Below are 21,271 nucleotides of genomic sequence, written 5' to 3'. Positions count from 1 at the left end.
TTCCCCCAGTTCAAATAGAAAACCCTTATCTGATCCATTCGCCGTCTGTTTTTCTCCTTTGCTGAGTTTTCATATGGCCATTTTGGAAAGAGATATCTACTGATGTTCACTCTCTGAATAATAAAGTTGACCACCCGCCCCCACTACCACAGCTCACCAATAATAAGCCAACCGTGACTGAGATCCTTTATTCTTTCACTTGCTGCATGATGTGAAAAACATAATGCTTTGGGGGGAAAAATGGTTTTACATCTTCCAGAGCTGCTGGACTTCTGCTATCAGTTATTTGGAAACTGACTCTGATTATCTTATCTGATGGCTTCCTGTCCCAAGAGCAAAGTGTTTCAGCAGCGGGTGTATGGCTGCATCAGCCTCTAGTCCAGCTCACATGCGGTAGCGCCAGTGCCACGGTGCCCATGCTTTTGCCTCACATGGTGTGCCACTGACACAAAGACTGCTCTGTGTCACTTCTATTTCTGACAGCCCTAATGAGTCATCAGTTCTGAAAAGACGGAGAGAAAAAAATGGCACTGTGGTTGGTGCTGATTGCCCTAGCAGAGAGCAGAGAGTCTGTTCGCTAAGGTGTGGCATGAAATCACAGAGAAACCCCAAAGAATGTGAACTGAGCTTCTGCAGGCTCCCAACAGCTGCAGCAGCTCACAGGCCTTTTATTGCATGGCAGCGAGAGAAACCTCCTCACCACAATAAGATGGAGATGAGAAGAAAGAGAGAACAAACAAAAGCTGCTGGGTTTTTTGTTTGTTTTTTTCTTTTTTTGTTATTTCACAGAGCAGAGTTTTCTCTTATTCCATTTGAACATTTTATAAGAATGTACTTATGTACTTGCAATCACACTTGTAACTGCTTTTCTTAAAGGAATATGTAGCTGAATTTCTACTAGCTTTTTAACAAAACAATGGGGGAAATCTGTGTCGATGAACTGAACTGTAGAACCCCCTGGCCCTTCAAGCGGGTGCCATACTGTTTCCTGCATAGTGAAGCCCAGGGCTGGGAAAAAAAAAACATTAAACAGTAAAATTACTGCTGTTACTGTGTTGCCTATTTCCCACTTAAAATGTTTTCAGAAACATGTAATAACTTACTTTTTACTGTAATATGAAATTGTTTGTTACTAGCTGGCCATCATTGTGTCAAATGGAAGAGTTAAACTACATCACCCAACAGCAGGACCATTAATTGGTCAATTGTGGTGCAGTGCATTCTGGTAGTTGTAGGTTTTCTTCCTCTTGAGCAAAATGGAATGCCACAGTACTTTTTTTTTGTTTTTTTCTTTTGTCATGTGGCAATTTCAACAATATTTCCATATTTAAGGAGACAAACTTGTTTTATTTTTTAAAAAAAAGAAAAAAAAAACATCTTTCCAGCAGTGAAATACTTCTTTAAGTGTACATATGCATAATGTGCATCTGTCTACGTGAGCTGTATATGTTACTTTTGCACTCAATATTTGGTCTCTCTTAAAAAAGAAAAAAAAAGATTAAGGGAAGATAATGGTAAAAAAAATCAATTATTTAATGAAGAGACACACAAATTTAACTTACTGTCACTGACCTAAGACTATCAATCAATGCTCAACTTCACAATTTTTTGTATTAAACAGTAAAAAAAATACATATCACAATTTCTAGAACAGAAGCCACTGAAGACATGTTATACTGTATGTTATAATTACTGAAATGTTAAACATCTTGCGATACTGAGTGTTGTAATAACATATATTGCCATATAATGAGATCTATTAATCCTTTTCAGCTTCAAATTGTGTCCCCAAATGGAAACTTTTTTAAGTCTATTAGGATAGTTTATCTAGTCATTTTAATAGTAGCAAACTGTATCGAGTGGACTTAAAATTTTAGTAGGCTACCAAAAGTTTAATTTGTATTTGTATTATCTATAATTTATTTAATTTTAAAAAACATACTTGGCGTCCTTGTAACGATATGATATTGCCACGCAAAAATACCACGATACTATGCATATTCATTTTTTCCAAAGCCTCAAATTACATCTTGTCTTTGTTTTTTGTTGGCTGTTATTAGTCTCAGAGGTTTTAACTCTTCAAATACTTAGAGAAGCAGTAAATAAATCTGTGAAGTTGGAAGCCAACTTTCAGCATGTTTTTTTGTGTGTGTTAAATGGCTATCAATGAGTTATCAAATTACTGACTTCCTCTTTAATCAGCTAATTGTTTCAGCACTACTTAGAACAAAATGCTAAACTGCCTAATGCTCACTGCCAGATGTACCATCCACAGATTATAACTGCCCTCCCATTAAGGTCCATGTTGTCTGTGCAGTGAGCCATACTAAATATTGTATTTTATTCTTTTGCCAATAGATGGGCATCATCTCTGGGAGACCGAAGCCAAAGTTGACAAGGACTCTGTCAAAAATGTAAGTGCTCCTCACTAACGTGACTCATTGGGAATGCTCCCACCGTCTTCAGTCCCACCCTCCCCTGACACTTTCTCCTTTCCTCTCTGTCTCCTCCTCATCTGTCCCCTGTAATGATGTAACCTTTGCTAAGGCATTACAAGTTGCAACATAGACAATGATGATTAGCCCATGCAATCCTGAATGGAATTTTCATAAAATCTCTGTACCCTTACGGAGTAAACACGGGCTGTCATATTGTTTTTTGCCTCTAAAAAACACACATGGATTACAAAATAGCAGCAAAAACACACACTCACACCACAGTCCTCCCAGCATAGCCAGACATTTAGTTGTGGTGTGGTGAATTGGACTTAAACACCTCGTCTGTGCCGGGATCATGCAGCCAAGAGTGGATTACACCCCTTCTTTTACCTGCTGCTTTTCATGAGAGCCGTAATGAGAAAATAAACCAGCACACTCGTTTCACTGACGCTCAGCCACACATTGGGATCCTGTTAATATAAAACGGAGTGAAAGGGAATCATCAGGAGAGGGAATGAAGCAAATGTTGTTCTACGTGTCACAGAAAGCTGCTTGTGCTCTGGAGTTAATTAAGACTTCACTGAGGTTCGTTAGGTCTGTTTTCAGTGAGTCGAGCACAGGATCTGCGAAAACCTGTTTGCTCGTGAGCGATGACAGTATGTTTTGAATTGCCGATGCCTTTCATCAGCGGCGTCTCATCCCCCGCCCCCACCTCCCTCCTTTTTTGTGTAAACTAACCGAGGCAATTTACACATGCACGGGGACCAAAATAAACCACACGCATATAAATGCTGCAACTTGAGGGTGTTTTTCTTCTTGTTGTTACTGCTATTTCACTCAGGTAAATGACTTGGTTGCATCAGAAGGGTAAATATGGACTCTGATGTCTAATTGGCCTGTAGGGCTGGCTGATGTGCTGTGGCTGGAGTCCCAGATGCAGGAAAATTAGCGGGCGCACAAGGCTCGGCCGGGTGCGGCGATGTGGGGAGGCGAGGTCGATGAAAGACAAATACTACAGTGTGTTTATTTGTACATCTAACAAACAAGTAGGGAGAGACAGAGAGAGAGCCCTGGTCTTCCTCTTATGTCAGTTGCCACCAGACTACCCTAAAGTTCTCCATAATGCCTGCCTGACTCTGTTTTTATTGCCATCCAGAGCGTGCTAACTTTCATTGGCGAGGATGGAGAGGGAAAGCATGTGTGCACACACACACACTTAACACACTCAATCAGCCACCTGCATGTTTTCTTTGTCGTCATCTGGAGGGCAGACCACAGCTGAGGACGCAGGCCCCCCTCACATCCACCTCATTGCTGCCTCCATCCAACCAACAAAAAACGTGCCTCCTGTCAAAAAGCCCCCAGTCTGGCCTGTTTAGACCCCCACCAAAGTGACAGCGATCCCAGCAATCACACTCAAACACTCAGACAAATTCCCTTCCATGTACCCTTGTCAGAAAGAAAGAAGTCGAAAGTTCACATCCGTCCAGACTTGCCGAGGTCTGGCCTGGGGGCGGGGAGGAGGACAGGCGAGCCTCTCTACAGGGAGGCATGGCTGTGCAAACAAATAAGCCGGCTACCTCTCTCCTCTCGGGGACGAAGCTAAAGCCCTTGGGTTTTCCTCAGAGACAAACACGGGCACTGGACCAACCTCATGGGCTCTACTACACAGTCCAGACCAGCTCATTTAGACCAGCTCTCAATCCAGCCTCTTGGAAACAGAACCCTAAATGCAGGCCAGCTGTAAAATAAACATGGCTGTTGATTAATATGCTGCAGGAAGTTAAACTCCAAACTTATATGTGGAAAGTGTCATGAAATGTAGGGCTGTGCCCAAGTCAGAATTTTGCCAGTTGAATCCAATTTAGCTGTTCAATACAAATATTCGATGATTCTGCGCTAACGGTGGATCGTAAGTGCACAACATTTTTTGCAGACACTAGATATCAAACAAGCATCACATTTGCTGCAGCTTGTACCTAAGAGTTTCGTAAAAGTTAAGAGCATTCACTCCACAGCAAAATCTGGGGACCATAACGTCCCCAGACGAACACTGCACAGCACACTGAATAGCAGCAAAAAGGAAAAACACGTCGACTTAGGTGTTTCCAACTAATGATTCCAATTTCCGACTTCCAAGGGGCAGCCCTAGTGAAATCAGATGAGTAAATAAATTATTTTCAATGGTATCAGCAGCTGTCTTATCTCACAAAGTTGAAATAACTTATTGTGTCTTATTTGTATATTAGAGCACTCTTGTTGTGGAGATCCCACCGTACAGGAACCAGAGAATATCCAGCCCGGTGCAGGTCAACTTCTACGTCTGCAATGGCAAGAGGAAGAGGAGCCAGTACCAGCGCTTCACCTACCTGCCTCCTAACGGTAATCATCATTAATATTACTTTTTTTTATCACCAGTGACATTGAAAGACATGTACACTTTTTACACTCTGCATTCATCACGTAGAGTATTTCTCCAGGTCTCGACATCCATCCACTGTAGTTTACAACAGCCGTCGACATGCCATGTTAAATTTGCAGCTGGTTTTTGGCTGGTGTTTTTGACACAACGCCTGGCACCGTGCAGCCATGGCCTGTGAGCAAAAGCACAAGATGTGAGGTGTGTTTATTCTGTAGTGAGACCGCGTTCCCCAGCGATGAGGTGTACCTGCTGAGTGACAGAGCCTCCGAGCGCTGTCGATGAAGAGAAGTCAATCCCTGGCGACCTGACTTTCACACCCCACCTCACACAACGTTCCCCCGATGGTTCACCAGCGCTCAAATATACACACACACACACACACACACACACACACACACACTTGCATCTAGCAGGCAGTGCTTTGCCCTGTCATTCATGTAGCAACCTGAAAACTCAGGAATACCTCTTTGTGTGTTTATGATGTGTCCCTGGCCTCAGTGTTTATAGATGGCTTTCACATTGGAATTTGAAGAATGCATCACAGAGAGTTTAGAGTTCAGCCTCAAAATTACATTGTGAGCTATTGACTTCTCACAATGGGCGCAGGTGGAATATCAGCTGCGGTATCACTTTTAACCGATCGGCCCAAATAGTGTTATTTTATCTTTGTGTATCCAGAGAAAGTTGACAAAGCATGCTCGCTCTTCTTTCAGCCAAACAATGCTGTTGGCTGCACAACTTTTCTGGCACCTGAACAATAGTTGCTAAAGGCAGGTTTCCCAGTGTTCCCCAACCTCCTACATAGTCCCGGCACCCCAGTGATAACCAGCGAGAATCCATTAGATCAAAACATGATATCATATTTTCATTGATCAGCGTCTAATGGGTCTAATGCTGCTGGGAGAACGTGCATTGTGTTTTTAAGTCTACAGCTGTTAATAAGATGTGACATTTAGATTATCAGCAGATGTATTTACGGCCACAGAAGATAAGTGATTGGGATTTTGGATGGTGCTCTGAGAGAAAGTAGAGCAAGGCCCTATTTGGAGATGCCTGATTATATGATGGAGGAGTGCATTGTGGGTAACTGGACTCATGTGGAGCTGACAAACCGTGTCCATATATAGCAGATCCAGTTTATATACTGTAGTTACATGGAGAAAGAGAGCAAGGGAGAAAGACTTATCAGCCACCGCTATGCATCTCTAAGTCATTTCCTTGAGCATAAACACAGCCCTAATTAAAAGATGACTTGTTGTGTTCTCTCTTTTGTTGCCAAGTAAACCACAAGTACAGTGTGGACCACACAGGCAGGGCCAATGTCTTCTTAAAGGAGCATAATTAACTCACAAGTGTTACAGCCAAGAGAGACTCAGATCACAAGCTATTGAGTTCTATTTTGAGATTCACCACGCTTTTGAAGACACATATTAAAATATACAACATTATAAAAAAAAATATTGAGTATTTCAATCAAAAAGGCAATCTAGGGTTTTATATTACAATGGCTGAGGCAGAACTGCTCTGTGTGCAGAAATAATCTTATTCGAGAGAGAAAACGTCTGTGGGCGACACAAAAAAAGAAATACTTGGTAGAGTAGAATCACAGCCAGAGGAATTGCAAGTTGCAATACCATAGACATATGCTATACATTGTCTATAATATTTAAAGGCTGCATTAACCTTTTAACACCTGGATCAACATCAGTGTTGTTGTACTGCATTGAGACACCTTTCACAAGGATTTAAACCTCTGAAACCTGGGAAATTTGATTTGATTTCTTTTAGAAACATGAGGGATAAAGCAATGAGCAACTGGGCAAGAAACTGCTTGAAAATTTAAAAAAAAATCTTGTAATTACATTTTTAAGAATATGTCACAAAAAAAAGTTTTTTTTTGTTTAGTTTTGTTTTGTTTTCTGACTTTTTTTCTGTTATTTTCTTGGAAACCTTTTAAACAAAAATAGGTGGCCTTATCTTGTTGCTGATTACCTTCTTCCCATGGTTTGGAAGAAATTATGCCAAGTTGCTGGTTTCAAAGGGTTAAAGTCTAATTTATTTGTTTGTGTACCACAGTGTTAAATAGAAATGCAGTTGAAAAAATGTCAATGCAATGGCAAAAATGTGCTCACTGATTAAGAAGCATTCATAAAGAATACTGTATAATCAGTGTAAACAGACCCTCTGAGGCAATAATGACTGTAATACATTCATGGTTTCAATACTGCAACAAAGAACGAGGAAATCCTAGTGAGGCTGTTTGCTTTTCAGGGTTTCAGCATGTGTGTGTGTGTGTGTGTGTGTGTGTGTGTGTGTGTGTGTGTGTGTGTGTGTGTCAACGCTGAGAGAAACAACTAACACTGTGGCCAGGTACTCGGGGTGGGCTGGGGAGGAGGACACCCACACACACACAGATACACACGCACACCGTTGTCAACACTTTTTTTTCTCTTTTGCTCGCTTGTATGAAAAGACTCTTCCGGCCCGCTGTCCCACTTCAAGCACAGTTGTGGTCACTGACGTTGTTTAGAGAGAACATTTCTTTCACACTCTGGTGTCTGCTCGTCTATAAAAAGGCAAACCCAGCCCTTAAAATAGCTCGACTTGTTTCAAACAGCGGAAGGATGAAGCAAACACTCTGGGACACAGATGCTAGTGAAAACCACCTTCATTTTCCATTCAGGTCATGTGACCATCTTGTTATTTTTTAATGCAAATGCGGTTGGCACTTACTGGGGCTAAACACCGATGCCTGGTTTCACTATGCTTCATGTTCCCCTAAGCTCTAATGAGAATATTATTTCAATAGAGACTGTATTATTTCAGACATGCAAGCAGATTCTTATCTTCTCTCGGCCTCACCCTGCCTTCAGCGTGAAATTATGACATATTATCAAATTCAGTCTGTAGTGAAGTCATACTGTAGCTGCTAGCTGACAGACAAAGATTAGCCTCAGTGATATGAGCAGAGGGGTGCTGTAGACCTGTTGAAATGCTGCCATAATAATGCATTGTGACGTTAAAACAGGATTTGAACCACTCAGAAATGTCCTCTTTGAAATGTGTTATTAGCACTGCACAGTGTGTCAGAGAGCACGTAGGTCGAGTGTCTTTATGAGCTAAGCAGTTCAACAGTTTTGCTTCAGTGAACAGAAGAACCTGATCTTTAACTTTCCAGAAAGTTTAATCAAAATGTTTGATTCTTCAGTACGGTTAAGTTTAGATTAGTTCAGTTTAGTTTGTTGGTTTTCACATATGCTAAAAATTGGAAAGGGGTACATCAGCAACACTTTTGTGATGGAGAGTATACCTTAATCCATTAGTTAATAAATGCAAATATTGCAAAATTAATAAGAAATATTACATAATAAATACAAATATTACAAAAACCCAAAAGAATGTATTAAAGTTAAATACATAAAAAGTAGAGGTGTAAATCACTATATCAGAGTCTACCACGATTCTATTTTAGTTTGATTTGATTCAAGGGGCTGCAACTGAGACCATATAAAACGCTCATACAGGACAATCAGTTACAGAAGAAGCTGCCACCCCTTTCTTTTTTGTTTTACGCCATAAATGAAAAAAAGACATAAATCATTGTAAATTATTGTGAGCGGTGTATTTTAAATTGACTCCTCATACACATAACACATAGCTTAACAACAAGAGGATTTAACAAAAGTATAAAATGTCCTTCAATAATAACTGTAAAGGTTTTTAGACAAAACAATATTTTTTTTAGCTAGTCAGCATTATTTGCTTCATCACTTTTACATTGAAAAGATTAGCCTTGCAGTTTGTGCAGTTTTACAGTACTCATAGCTGACAAATTAATTACCATTTACACTTATTTTTATACTTTTTCTAACTCATATTTTGTTTACATCTTCTAACAAAATCTCACTGTTGAATTTCAGCTGGCATGCACATTTTTTTTTTAGCCCAACATTGTTGAAACAAAGCAGCTGATATTGCCATCGCAAGAACAACATGTTAGCAGAGTTTGATGAGTGGCCAGGTCCGTTGTGTCTCCTGAGCATTTTATCTCGTACCAGCATTGTTTACATATGACATCTGCTTTATCTGTTGACCCATTTTTTCTGAAATCCAAATTATTTCCGCGCTGCTGATTTATGCCAGAGAGGGGAGTACATTTTCTCGTTGTCTTTTCTTGGCTGCTCGCAAATATCTGCTTGGTGCTGTTTGATTGTGACACAGAGGTGCCATGGAAATTTCAAAACAAAGGTGTATCTTAAAGGCCCACTCTGAAGTATTTAGAGAGACATATTGGCAGAGATTCTGTTTTCATTATTGTATAATCACCTGAAACTAAGTATCCTGGTGTGTTCCTTCCCTGGAATGTGCTGTTTATGTCTACATACGGAGCAAAATGGACAAACCAAACACTGGCTCTAGATAGGACCATTTGCGTTTTTTGCAGCGGCTATCATAGTTCTCCTATGTGCTTGGCACACAGGAGGGTTGAAGATGGTTTCAATCTGCAACCTCAATGCAAGATGCTACTAAATCCTACAGACTCAACATTTCAAGATGATGATATGGATCAGTGTTTTCACTTATTTTCTATGATATTAGATTGCTGATGATTGAATCCATACATTGATCCTGATTAATAGATCATTACACCCCTAATCAAAGTGCACAACAGAAGACAATTATAAAGTCAACTTTTTGCTGCTTATGAGTTATTGAATATGCTGCCTTCAGCCGATGTATCAGGAAGACATCTGCTGTTGATGTATACCATCAGCACCATTTGTGGTCTGCTTGTCTGTGATGTTGGGATGCACATACAAGTGTCCTTGTCTGGCTCCCGGAATGAGCCCCACTTTTCCAAGCTCCCTTCCAATCATTCTTGCGTGAGTAGAGACGTGACGCGTCGCCCTTCAAATAAGAAACAGTTCTCACCAACCACATTAAACAACAAACGGCGAAAAAGAGTTCTGGCAATGACCAAAAGCTGGAGCCAGGAACTTCTCGGAACCCCTTTATTTTTACAGGCCGTTTGGAGATTCCTCTATAATATCAAGTTCTATTCTTAACGCAAACGGGTGCCGACTCCCTCCACTGCATTGGTTTGTGGTTGGAGCTGGAGAGGAGGAAAGTCAGAAACATGTTCTGTGACACATACAGGAAAAAAGTTAATGAACCACACATTGTTCTTTTTTTGTAAATATTTGCACAGTCATGTTTTTTTTTTTCCCCAAAAATTGAACAAAGAGTGAACTGTTTCTGTCATCTTGGAGCTTTTTCAGACTTACCTACTGCAGGCGAAGGCCAACAGTATACTGGGTGACCAGATTGCCTTCACAGTGGGACATGGTGCACCAGGTACCTTTGAGTTAATGAACCACCACCTGCTCGATGTTTAATGTCACTACAGATTTGTGCCGTTCAAACAAGATGAGTTCAGCATTTCTGCAAGAAAGAGACGATCCCTGATTTTGGTGGCATGACAATGTCATATCTAGGAAATCTAGGCATCGGAAATGAGAATCAAAGCCTTTTGCATCCCATAATCCCATTCGCCCGGTGTCTGCAAGTATAGAGGGTCTTCTTTGGAAGGTAATTTCCAAATCTACATAAGAAGCCCTGTTTGCTTGCCCTTCCTAATCAAATACACAGATACAGGCACACATCTATGTCCTGATTCCCATTGCCTTCAGAGGAAACGAGTGCTCAATAAAATACCCAGATCAGGCCTGATCAGTTTAATACGAGCAGACAGAGGAGGAAACTGCCAGAGATGGAGAGAAAACCATGTGCAGAACATCAACTGTCTGTGGGCCATAACCCACAGGTTGGGAGGAAATAGAAGCCAGCTGAAGTTGGGACTCGCCCGGTGAATCTGTTTTCTCAGCTCTCATACAAAGTGGGAAGGAGACACACAGATGGACAGAGCTAGAGGGAGACCTGTGTTTATATCTGTAGCAAAGGGGGGAGAATCTCAGGAAGAAAAAAACAGTGTTTGAAAGCTAAAAGAAAGGCCATTAGTCCGACGTGATTTGATTTCCTGTTTCGCCAGTCTCGCTTATAGTCAGAAGGAAATAATGTTGACAAATTACCTCACTGGGACTGAAAAACTTCTAGCTGCAATAAACCCAACTTCTCTTTAAAAATAGACTAACTGGATTATAAAGCAGGACTGCAAAGGACAGCAGCGTCCCATCCCTTCTAAGATACTGCTTATTCACGCTATTTTCCTAAATTAAATCCCCATGTTGGTTTTGGTGGCAGGCAGGAAATCTTGTGACTTGGTACATCATATTTGTTTAATTTTGAGAAGGGCATCCAGAGAAAGCTCCAGCAGCCAACATTAGGCAATTTGCCCCTGTCATGGCTCTTTTTTTCTGTGCTGTAAATCATGACTAACTATACAGACTGGCACATATGAGTGTGCTCATTTCAAACTCCTTTGGAATATTTCACTGAGAACCTCAAACCCATGACATTCTTAAAAAAATATGACCTTTTTTACAATATTTACGGAGGCCTTTGATGAGGCAAAAGGTCAACATGTGTTTCAGCTCACAGATGACAATGCAGTTCTTGAATTGGAGCTAAAATCTGAAAAAGATCAAATTTGTTTATGACATTTCCAAATGACAACTCCGGCATCGCACATCTCGGCACCAAGGGAAGGCAGGGTGAGACAGAGAAACGCTGAGGGAAGCGGCTATGGGTGTAGTGCGAACCATGTGACTTCCCATTATTCCCCAGGCCGTGGAGAGGAGGCCCGTGCATCATGGGACTCGCCTTACGATGCTTCCCCAAACGCCAGGCCCGGTCCCTGGGATCCAACAGCAGATAGAACTGACGTAAATGTGCTCCCTGCTGCGTTATCACTGCACCACATCCCAGCACCCCAGAGGCTGCAGGTCGCGATTAATGTCTTTTTAAATCCAAGTCCCACAAATAATAACACACTGAAAGAAAAACAGACTGTTTTTCATGTGACACACTCATACATTTTAATTGCAGCTGTTGCTTTTATCGCTGAAAGGTTTTATTGTGTACAAACACACAGTGTAGACAGACATCTTATTCATATTGACATCTGTGCGCCTTTGAGTAAATGTCACTTGGAGCAAGTTTAGCCAAAAACTCTTAATGGTTGGCATCAAACGCTCACCACACCCATTAACGCGTTTTAACAATGTGTAGAAATAGAAACAGTGTGAGCATTGTGACTCAGAAGCTTTTGCTATGCATCTGGGTATCTTAACACTGCCCTATTAGTTTAGCGCTGGCACGGTCTGTGCATATGTACTAATATAATAACTCAGCTTGTTAATGTGGATACCTCTCCGTCTGCTCTGTTTTTGCAATTTTCAATTAATAGAAAGTTGTTTTCAGTAACTGCTCTCGACAGCGAGCAGGAAGCATGTGATACCTGTCCGTCAGAGCTAATCAGGAAGCGGCGCAGACGGTCTGCACTGGATTAGAAATTAGACGAGAGGAGGCAGGATGATCAAGTGGGGTCACTGCACTCTGCTGCATTAGCCGAGGCCTGAAGCTCCTGAAACCACAGGCGCAGCTCCACAGCCTCTTAAAGAGCTCAGGCGGCCTAATCAAAATCAAATCATCTCCTTTTTTTTTCACTCTCTCCCTCTATCTTTTGGTCCTCGGAGAAACAATTACTTCTAGAGTGTGGAGGAAAGCTTGGGGTCCTGGGCTCCTTGAGCAGCAGCAGCAGCAGCGAAAGCAGCAGCCCAGCGCTTTAAAGTAGTCTTTTATTGGATATCAGAGCTGGAGGAGAGTCCAAAGAAAATAGGTCTTATTCATTATTAGAGCCAGCTGTGGCTTTCCACACTGATGACTCATCCATTTTTTTCTTCCCCCCCTATTCTTTAGCTTTTTTTTCATGGTGTGGTAAAGAGGGGTGGCGGTTGGGAGGCGTGAGGGTTTCTCTGTTAGAGAGCTCAGCCAAGTTGACACTGAGCCCATATCCACTGGTGGTTGTTTGTTTGGATTACGGAGGGTATCGCAGGCCACAATTGTGCCTGCTCACTGCTTTACTCACTGCGCCACGTGGATTCCTTGCACGTTTTTTAACATCTCCACCTTTCTTTTTACTTTGTTCCCCCCCCAGTGCCGATAATAAAGACAGAACCCAGTGATGAATATGATTCTCTCGGGACCGCAGGACTGCCAATGCATTCAAAGCCCTATTACGGCCAGCCCAGGCTCACTCCCATCATGCCTGTAGCCGATCCAGACGCCTGCCTGGTTGGTGGCTACTGCCCGCCACGCCACGCCACTATGTCGTCGTCATCCCCCAGCTCCAGCCCCACCCTGCATGACCTGTCCCCAGTGGCATACAGCAAGTGCCTCCCCAACAGCCCCACTCATGCGGCTCCTCCAGGCCCCGTGGTGCCCCCCATCCAGGAGACCCCTGGCCGCCCCAGCCTCGCCCACCCAGCATCGCCAGACCACAGCTCTCCCCTAGGGATGCTTCACTCCCAGGGTAGCCCCAACCACCTCAACAGCCCAGGGCCCCATGGTTACCATCCTATCTATGCCAACAGCAGTCCCTCGTCTTCGCCGGTATCCCACCCTTCCACTCCCGGTGCGACAGCGGAGAGCCCGTTCGTTCAGGCCTACAGTCCCACTCAGGCGCAGGCAGCAGCCAGTTCAGCCCAGACCGGAGGGAGCTCACCCAGCCTGTTACCTGAGGACGCCAGCCCCCCGTCGATGGCCATCACAGTCAAACAGGAGCCCCAGGAACTGGACCAGATGTACCTAGATGATGGTGAGTCACCAGAAACAAGGTGTACTTATCTGCAAGTTTCCATTTGATAACCAATTAGAGTAACAAGAGGCATTTTGTTTTTCAAGATGAAAGCTTCTCTTTATGAGCTCTCTGCCCCTGCCAAAAAATGGCTGTTTACCTTGCACATTAAATTTATTTGACACCTTTTGCTTATCAGCAAGCCACCACACATACTGTAACCGCGCCCTGCTGCACCCCTCAGTATTTCCTGATGAAATCCTGGCAGCAGATTTACGTCACATTTGTTTAATTTTAGACCCCGGCAGATTTATTTGCTTTTTCGCGGTCCGGCTTATGTTGTCCAAGTGGCTGCTTTACTTTCAAACAGTAAATTGCCTTGATGGGATTTTGAAACAATCTGTCAAAACATCAGAGCGTTGAGGTCAGCCGGGGTGCAGCAGAACAAAAACAGTGGCACACGCGTAGCGAAGCAAACTGTTGACACAACGACTAATGAAGGAAGCAAAACAATGGGTAGGGGTTTCCTGAACCGAGCCATTTTTTCCCCCCAACATCTTTTTGGGAGGGATGCCGGGAGGCGGAAGGCAGAGGCTTTGTTTTCCCGTCTTTTCCCCGCGGAGTCGACACCACGCGGCTGTCGTCATCAGGGGAGCCTGTGGGGTCACTGGTGTCCCTCAGGCAATGAAGCCAGTCACACCCAAGGGACCATATGGTCGAGTTTATTGCCTCCTGTGTCCATCCCACATTATGTCTCTCAGGTCACCAACCTGTTATCTGTGTTAGCAGAAGCTCTGCTTGTTATTATGATATATATTCATAGAGCACATCATGGCATTATGCCAGTTTGAAACGTTAAAATCCCCCCTGCATCCTAATAGAGGTGAAGAGATAAGTCCACACTGAAAGCAGGAATATCACCCTTCCTGTGCACCTTTTTGTTCAGTAAACTGATGTAGTGTGTGTGTGTGTGTGTGTGTGTGTGTGTGTGTGTGTGTGTGTGTGTCTGTCTGTCTGTCTGTCTGTATGTGCGCACTTCAATCAACAGCTCTGGGAGTAGAGGGGTGATAGGCACGAGGGGACCAGGGGAGTTTCGCTGTGGAACTGTAATTGAGTTGAAATTCAGTTGTCAGCATATCTGTCAGTCCTGATGAGTCCCATTAGTCCTCACCTCATAAACAGACAGTACAGAGACGGGGCGGGGGGGGGGTGTCTGTCTGTTATCAGCTCTATAAACTGATTTCCTACTTTTTCTTTCCTGCTTCTTTTCTCTGTCCTTTTTTTGTCTTTCCTTTTCTCTTGCCTCATTTTCTTGAGCTCATAGCAATACTCCGGAAATCTAATTTCAGACAAAACTGCTCATTTGAAGTCCTCTCTGGCTGTTTTCAGTAGTTACAGCAGGCAGAAGCTTTCATTTCAGCATTAATCGAATAAAATGAAACTGTAGCTTTATTTTGCATTTTGTAACGAGGTTGGCAGGGGGTCCTTTTACACCAACAGTATGAAGATATGCGAAATGTACAAAGCAATGCTAAGGTGAAATCAGGTAATCTTGTTTCTCTCACCCACTGCTCCATCCGCTGTCACTTAGGCAGGCTCGATCTCTCTCCGACCCGGTGGCCAAATGTATTCAGCCAGTTATTACAGCTGCATTAGGGATGCACAGGAATGTGTATTGATTGACTGAGGACAGTGAGGCAGGCCCTCGAAAAACCTCAATGTGCTGCCGTTTTCGCATCACCTAACGCCTGTGCGAGCATCTGCGGTGAGTTCCTGGAGTCCCTGTAAGTGTGTGGTGGTAACAGCATACTCCAAAGGCATCTACTGCTCCTCGACCCGGCCCTATCCCAAACCCTTTCAAATGAGCCCTAAGCTAAAATAAATAAGATCGGAAGGCAGCTCGCAGGGCCGACTCGCTCCCCCGTCGGCACGCATTACCACCGTATGTTAGCGAGCTTTGAGCGCTCCATTAGAGAGGGAAGACAAGCGGATGACCTCACCACAGCGGCGGTGATTTAACGCCAGCCATGTAGAGCTGTGTTCCTCCCCAGCAATTGGGGGGCCGGTGATTTGGAGTCTGCGGGAGCACACTTGATCTTCCCCGAGAGTGGAGCGCCTCCCACGCTCGAACGCCGAGGCCTCCGGCTCTCATCAGCCAGAGGAAATGTGTCTCTTCGGCCAGGCCCAGATTTTACGCAGCCCCTGAGAAATCACTCAACTTATCAACGGTGAGCTACTGTACCGCAAGGAGCTCGGTGAGTATGGAGTCTGAGATGTAAACCCCCAAGACTGCCGTTCACAGTCTCCATTGTAATCTGCTAAAGTCTTCCCACTGCTGTGATAGAAGCTTGCTAACTATAGTGCGAGACGTGAGGCGTCTGCAGTGAGGTTTTGCGGGAAGTTAGCAGTCAAATCTACATTGGAGAAGCCATTTTCACTCAGTGGCATGTTGGCTCTCACCTGCTTCAATCTCACTTCTCATAGCTGGAGTGAAGCAGCAGATAAGCATTGGTTAGAGTAAAGGATGAAACACCATCTCTGCTGGAAGGCTCCGCCTGCTTGCGTTGTTGACTCACTGTCATAAACAAGGCACGGTGGGGCTCACATAAAACCAAAGTTTTCAGACATTTCGTACTTACTCACCGCCCGCTATCTGTACTTTACAAGGCGCATGACTGTGAGCAAAACGCCAGTCAAATGACATCAGTGTATATAACAATAGAATTTATGAAAAACACGGTCAGTTGCATTTAAGTTTGGAGTCTAAGCCGCGCTAATTAGGCCAAAAAAAGAAATGCCAAAATGACGGCATGCTTTGTCACACGTCTGAAGGAGCAATTCTGGTGACATCATACCCCCTCTTAGGCTTTTTTTTAACATGAACAATTTTGGAGGAAAAACAACCCACATTACTTGTTGCAAACCTTTCATTTAAACCTCTATTCCCTCTTTTTTTGTGTTTGCTGCGTATCTGTGTGTAGAGCAGAAGTGGTGTGCTGGCTGAGTTAGAAGTTTGTTCTTGCGAGGCTGCTGCCGTGTGTCCTGTCTCATTAGCCGCTGCTGTGATGGGTGATATCATGAAGTGCAGCTGAATTCAGCACACAGCAGAGGAACTAGCGCTAATCAGAGGGCCAGATTTCTACCAGCTGCCTCTCTGGGAAACAGAGAGCCCTTATTCCCCAAAATAAGAAAAACACAGTGTGCAACTCAGCCTCTGCCGATTTCTGACATTTGACATATGTGCTCTGATTGCCTCGTGTTACAGGGTAGTTTTCCTTGTGATTGTTTCCTCCTAAATTCAAGGTTGGTGCATTTGAAACTCCACTAGGCTTGTTTTCTCAAAATGAAAACAGAATTGTTGACGGCCCTCCTTTCCCTCCCTGCGGCAACTTACAAAAAAAAAAAAAAAGGCATTTGAAACCTTCCTGAGGATCTCCGTCCACCACCAATGCTTCTGAAGGCAACTCGAGGCTTTCCTCATGGAAACTTTTACACATCCTGGCATGTTGCCCAGACCCCAGGACTCCGCAAAACCCCTAATGATGATTGAGAGCGCGTCCGCACCGCGCTGAAAACATGCTGAGTCGCTAACATTGGAGTGCGCCGCAAGGCTGGCTCAGGATTGGAGGGGGGCAGAGGAGAAAGAGGATTTAAGGGGAAGGGGGGAGGTGTTCATTAAAGTGGAGGTTGAAGTGTCTAATGGGACTCACTAAAACAGAGCTGCTCCTGTATGTTTAGACGTCACGTATTTGTGTGTGTGTGTGTGTGTGTGGTGTGTGTGTGTGTCTGTTTTAGTTACTAGAATCACAGAGCTCTGGAAGCGCTTTGAGAGTCAGTGACAGCCTGCACTTTCACAACACTCCACCTTTGACCCCCCCTGGCCTTTTGGGAGCAGGTCAAGCTCAAGCTAATAGTGCACAGAAAGAAATGCGGCCTTGCGGTTAAGTGCAATGCCAAGAACATAGTCTCCTTGTAGAGTTGCGATATTGACGGGTGCAAGGAGAAGGGTGATGGCTTTTTGTATTATTTATGACCACAAAGAGGATGTGGTTTCTTTACTCTTGTTGTCATTGCTGGAGTTCTCATATTAGTGATCCTGTTTTCCTGGCAGCTCTTGACACGGTGAGGTATAAGTAAAAGTTTGGGCTTGCTGGAGAAGTTTAATAGTCATAGGAAAAATTAATAGGCAGCTGCACTTTAGGACCGGCCTTTAAGAGTCATTGACCGCCTAAGCTATGGATCAACAAGTACACTTTTGGGATCAGCAATAGATTTGATTCAATTTCTTCTCATTAGGGCGAAAAACCATTACTTACTTTTACTGTGCGAATAGAGCAGCTATGGCTCTTATTGCCCATTATCAGATATTATGGACTTCACCAAGTACTTGAAGGGGGATCTCAGAGGCAAACATGAAGATGTATGTTGATCTGGGTGGAGAGGATGATATTAATTGATGAATTATCTTGTAAAATTTTGCTAAAAGACACATACTTGTTACTTCATCTTACAAACTTGTTAAAGGTTAATTGTGTAGATGCCTACACCAGTGAGGATTGCAGATTGCAACCACCTGAAACTTCTCTCGATTAGAATATCTTTAGGGTTTATTGTTTAGGATGGTTTTACAGGGATCCGAATTATCCGCAGAGTTCTCTTTCTCTCCAAAACAAACTGACCTAGTGATTTAAATCAGTAAAAACACAGAATAAAGCATGTCACACACCCCCAGTACAGTTTTCCCATCAAATAAAGGAAAGGCCTGTTTCTTTAAGATTACTTTTGGGGATTTTTTGGTCTTTTATTAGACAGGACACCTATAGTGTGACTGGGGGAGAGCAGGAGAGGGGATGACCTGCAGAGGGCCAAGGGTGGAATCAAACCCAATGTTGATATAAATTGCTCAGTCTAAGGTTAAAAATACACAAAAAACACAACAATTCTTATTTTCATGTGATTATACACCAAAGAATTACTTATTAAACAAATTTCCATATCTGCCAATAGACTCTCCTAAATCCTACACACTGGAGCTTTAACTGTAGTTGTATAACACAGGAAAAGAGGAGCCTTGCCAGAATTTGTGTTTAAAAAAGAATGTATAACCTGTAGGAGCACACAGTCATAAAAGAGACTCTTAAAGCAGTTAACAGTATGCTTAAACACTAGTTTATAATGTAAAGTGTGGAAGTTCCAATGGAAGCTCAGTAATGGAAGCCAGAGAATACCATCGCGTCTTCGCAATAGATGAGGAACACCTTCGCAGTTGAGTGGAAGTTTTCTGGATTACCTTAGCACCCTCTGTTTCCCCTTATGTCTCTTTTATCTCCGTCCCATTGGCTGAACATAAGAGCCTTTAGATTCCTGGTTGTGATCAGTTTTTTTTTCTTTTTTTCCCAACACATATTATGAAACCCACTCAATTATAGACACTATTGTCTAAGATTGCTTGCAGTTTAGCAAATAATTGGATCTAAGTGGTTACACATGACAGTGGCAATGGGGTCACAGTATTAACACTTTGATTTTAAGCTCTTTGTAAAATCAATCGGGAATATTATTAGTTTTGATAAGCGCAGCGAGATGAATCTGTAAGAATTCACTCCGTTCATTACCGCAGCGCGCTGGCTTTTATGTGCGTGTGTGCGAGCCAGAGGATCTGGTCTGGTTTCAGTCGCTCCGTCATAATATCCACAGTCACTGAGAAAGAATGTGTCTGCTGAAAAACTGCTGCTAAATTATCTAAACAAATTGGGTTTCTTTTGTGTCTGGGGTTTGATACACACACATTTAGATTAGAGACTTTTGATTCTGAATGGGTTCAGTGTTTCTGTTTTCCAAATGTCAAAAATGTGTAAGACAGATTTGCTACTGTAAAGATTTGCATCTTATTTTCCTGCATTATTCTAAGCTGTGTAAGAAGTAGGCACACTATGTGGACTTTGTATGGAAGTCAGTTACCTGGCATCTACAGCAAAATGGGCTTACGTGAAGTATACAATCATACTTAGCAGAGTGAAGCCACAGGGCTTCCTTCTCCAAACAAGTTTAAGTCTATTCATTAAAGTTGTATTACTTCAGTTCATCATACGTCATGTATTTCTTATAGTTTCTCCTGACACAGCAGTTCGGAGGCTCGGTTTATGTGGCGCACATTCTGAGGTTTAGGAAACACGCGTTGAGAAGCCACCAAGCCACACGGATCACAGCGGGTCAGGACTCAGACAGGGGCCTGTGGCTTGGCTTGGATCTCCCTCTGTACATCTGTGATCATGGAGCTACCACCTCATGCCAGCCAGTCTCATTAGTGAGTTATAATATGACAAATGTCAGTGTGGTTGACAGGATGATCACTGAGAGAATCTCCTTCCTTTACAAAGCTGTGAGGCTGTTACCTGTGTCTTAGTGAACGTTGTATTTAAGCTTAATTGTGGCCTTTGTCTGATGTCCTTTTGGCTTAATTTTATCAGCTGACACAGTTTTATATATATATATATATATATATATTTATGATTAAAATGGAACCATTATTGTACGTGCATTTTAAATGTTTCCAGAGTTTCAAATAATGAGGTAAACGTATGTCAAAGTAATCCCTGTGAGCATAAATGTCAGGATTCAGACCATTCTGAATACTCCGTTTCCAACAATGTTGTCAGCTTGTGACGGATTTCTTTACATGGTCATCTGCTCCAGGCATTCAACTGCAAGTGTAAACATTACGTAGCATACGCCACCACAACATACTAAAATCAGGGAAAAATGTAAACTTGGTTGCCGATGTTGTTTATTTCCCCATGATTTTGATTCATGTCCCAGCTGGAACATGCTGGTTGTGTTTAAAAGCTTTTATTTGTGGTTTTTAAAGGAGAGAGTGCTGCTAGACACGGTCATTCTCCAGTTGCAAGTACACTGCTACATGTAGCTACATGCTAACATGAGGGAAACATGTCATCGTGGTTGCCATTTTTGGTTCTTTCTAATTAATTTGAGATAATATTCCTTCTGGAACATAGAAATTAGACATTTTTGTTGGGTAATATTTTTGGTAGAAAGTGTCGTTATTCTCCGTCATGGTCATTTCCTGCAGTGATGCAGAAGTATCATGGATGTATTAAGAGACCTGGATACAACATTCAAAGAGGGGCTGTGTTTATTCAAGTTGTTCAAATTGAAATTACCCAGATGATCGGCGCTGCCTCCGCATCGTCGGGCCCATAGAGCCACTTGAGCTGTCTGCCTAGTGAGTCTGCTACTTGCTGTTTAGCTCTCCGCTAACATGAACAGGGATGAAATGGCATCACGTGACAGACCTGGGAGTTTTAATTCCACTGTTGGGGCACTATGAGAATTGGCTTTGAAGCCCAGCACACTTCCTGGGGGCCTGAGAAAGGCAGAGTTATGGAAGACTCAAGAGAGGCTGTCCTATGACAGCAGACTGGGCATTTTCGGGAGATTTGCTTAAGGAGACAGGCACTAAAAGTTAGGCTTTTCAGACAGAGAGTGAATACAGGTGTTCTAGCACAGACAGTATGAGGAAAGTAAAGTGTTTTTTGCTGTGAAAGCAAATAAACCTGTTGTAGTAGAGACCCGAAATAGAGGTATGAACCTGAAAATGAGCATAATAGGTCCCCTTTTCAAGAACATTGTGTAATC

At 43.0% G+C, this 21,271-nt stretch overlaps 1 protein-coding gene across 4 annotated transcripts in view; it reads left to right on the top strand.

Annotated features, from left to right (window-relative positions):
* Positions 1-21,271, top strand: part of LOC121946226 (nuclear factor of activated T-cells, cytoplasmic 1-like) — a 155,851-nt gene that overhangs the window by 117,168 nt on the left and 17,412 nt on the right. For all 4 annotated transcript variants that reach the window (XM_042490717.2, XM_088083991.1, XM_042490716.2 and 1 more), the window contains 3 exons: positions 2,359-2,414; positions 4,688-4,820; positions 12,977-13,636. In XM_042490717.2, coding sequence (XP_042346651.1) covers positions 2,359-2,414; positions 4,688-4,820; positions 12,977-13,636 — 849 coding nt within the window. The remainder of the gene's footprint in view (positions 1-2,358; positions 2,415-4,687; positions 4,821-12,976; positions 13,637-21,271) is intronic.

The sequence above is a fragment of the Plectropomus leopardus genome, chromosome 11, assembly GCF_026936395.1.
Source record: "Plectropomus leopardus strain MGB_pleo_1.0 chromosome 11, ASM2693639v1, whole genome shotgun sequence".
In the NCBI taxonomy this organism is placed as follows: domain Eukaryota; kingdom Metazoa; phylum Chordata; class Actinopteri; order Perciformes; family Serranidae; genus Plectropomus; species Plectropomus leopardus.
This window is presented reverse-complemented; position numbering and strand designations above follow the sequence as displayed.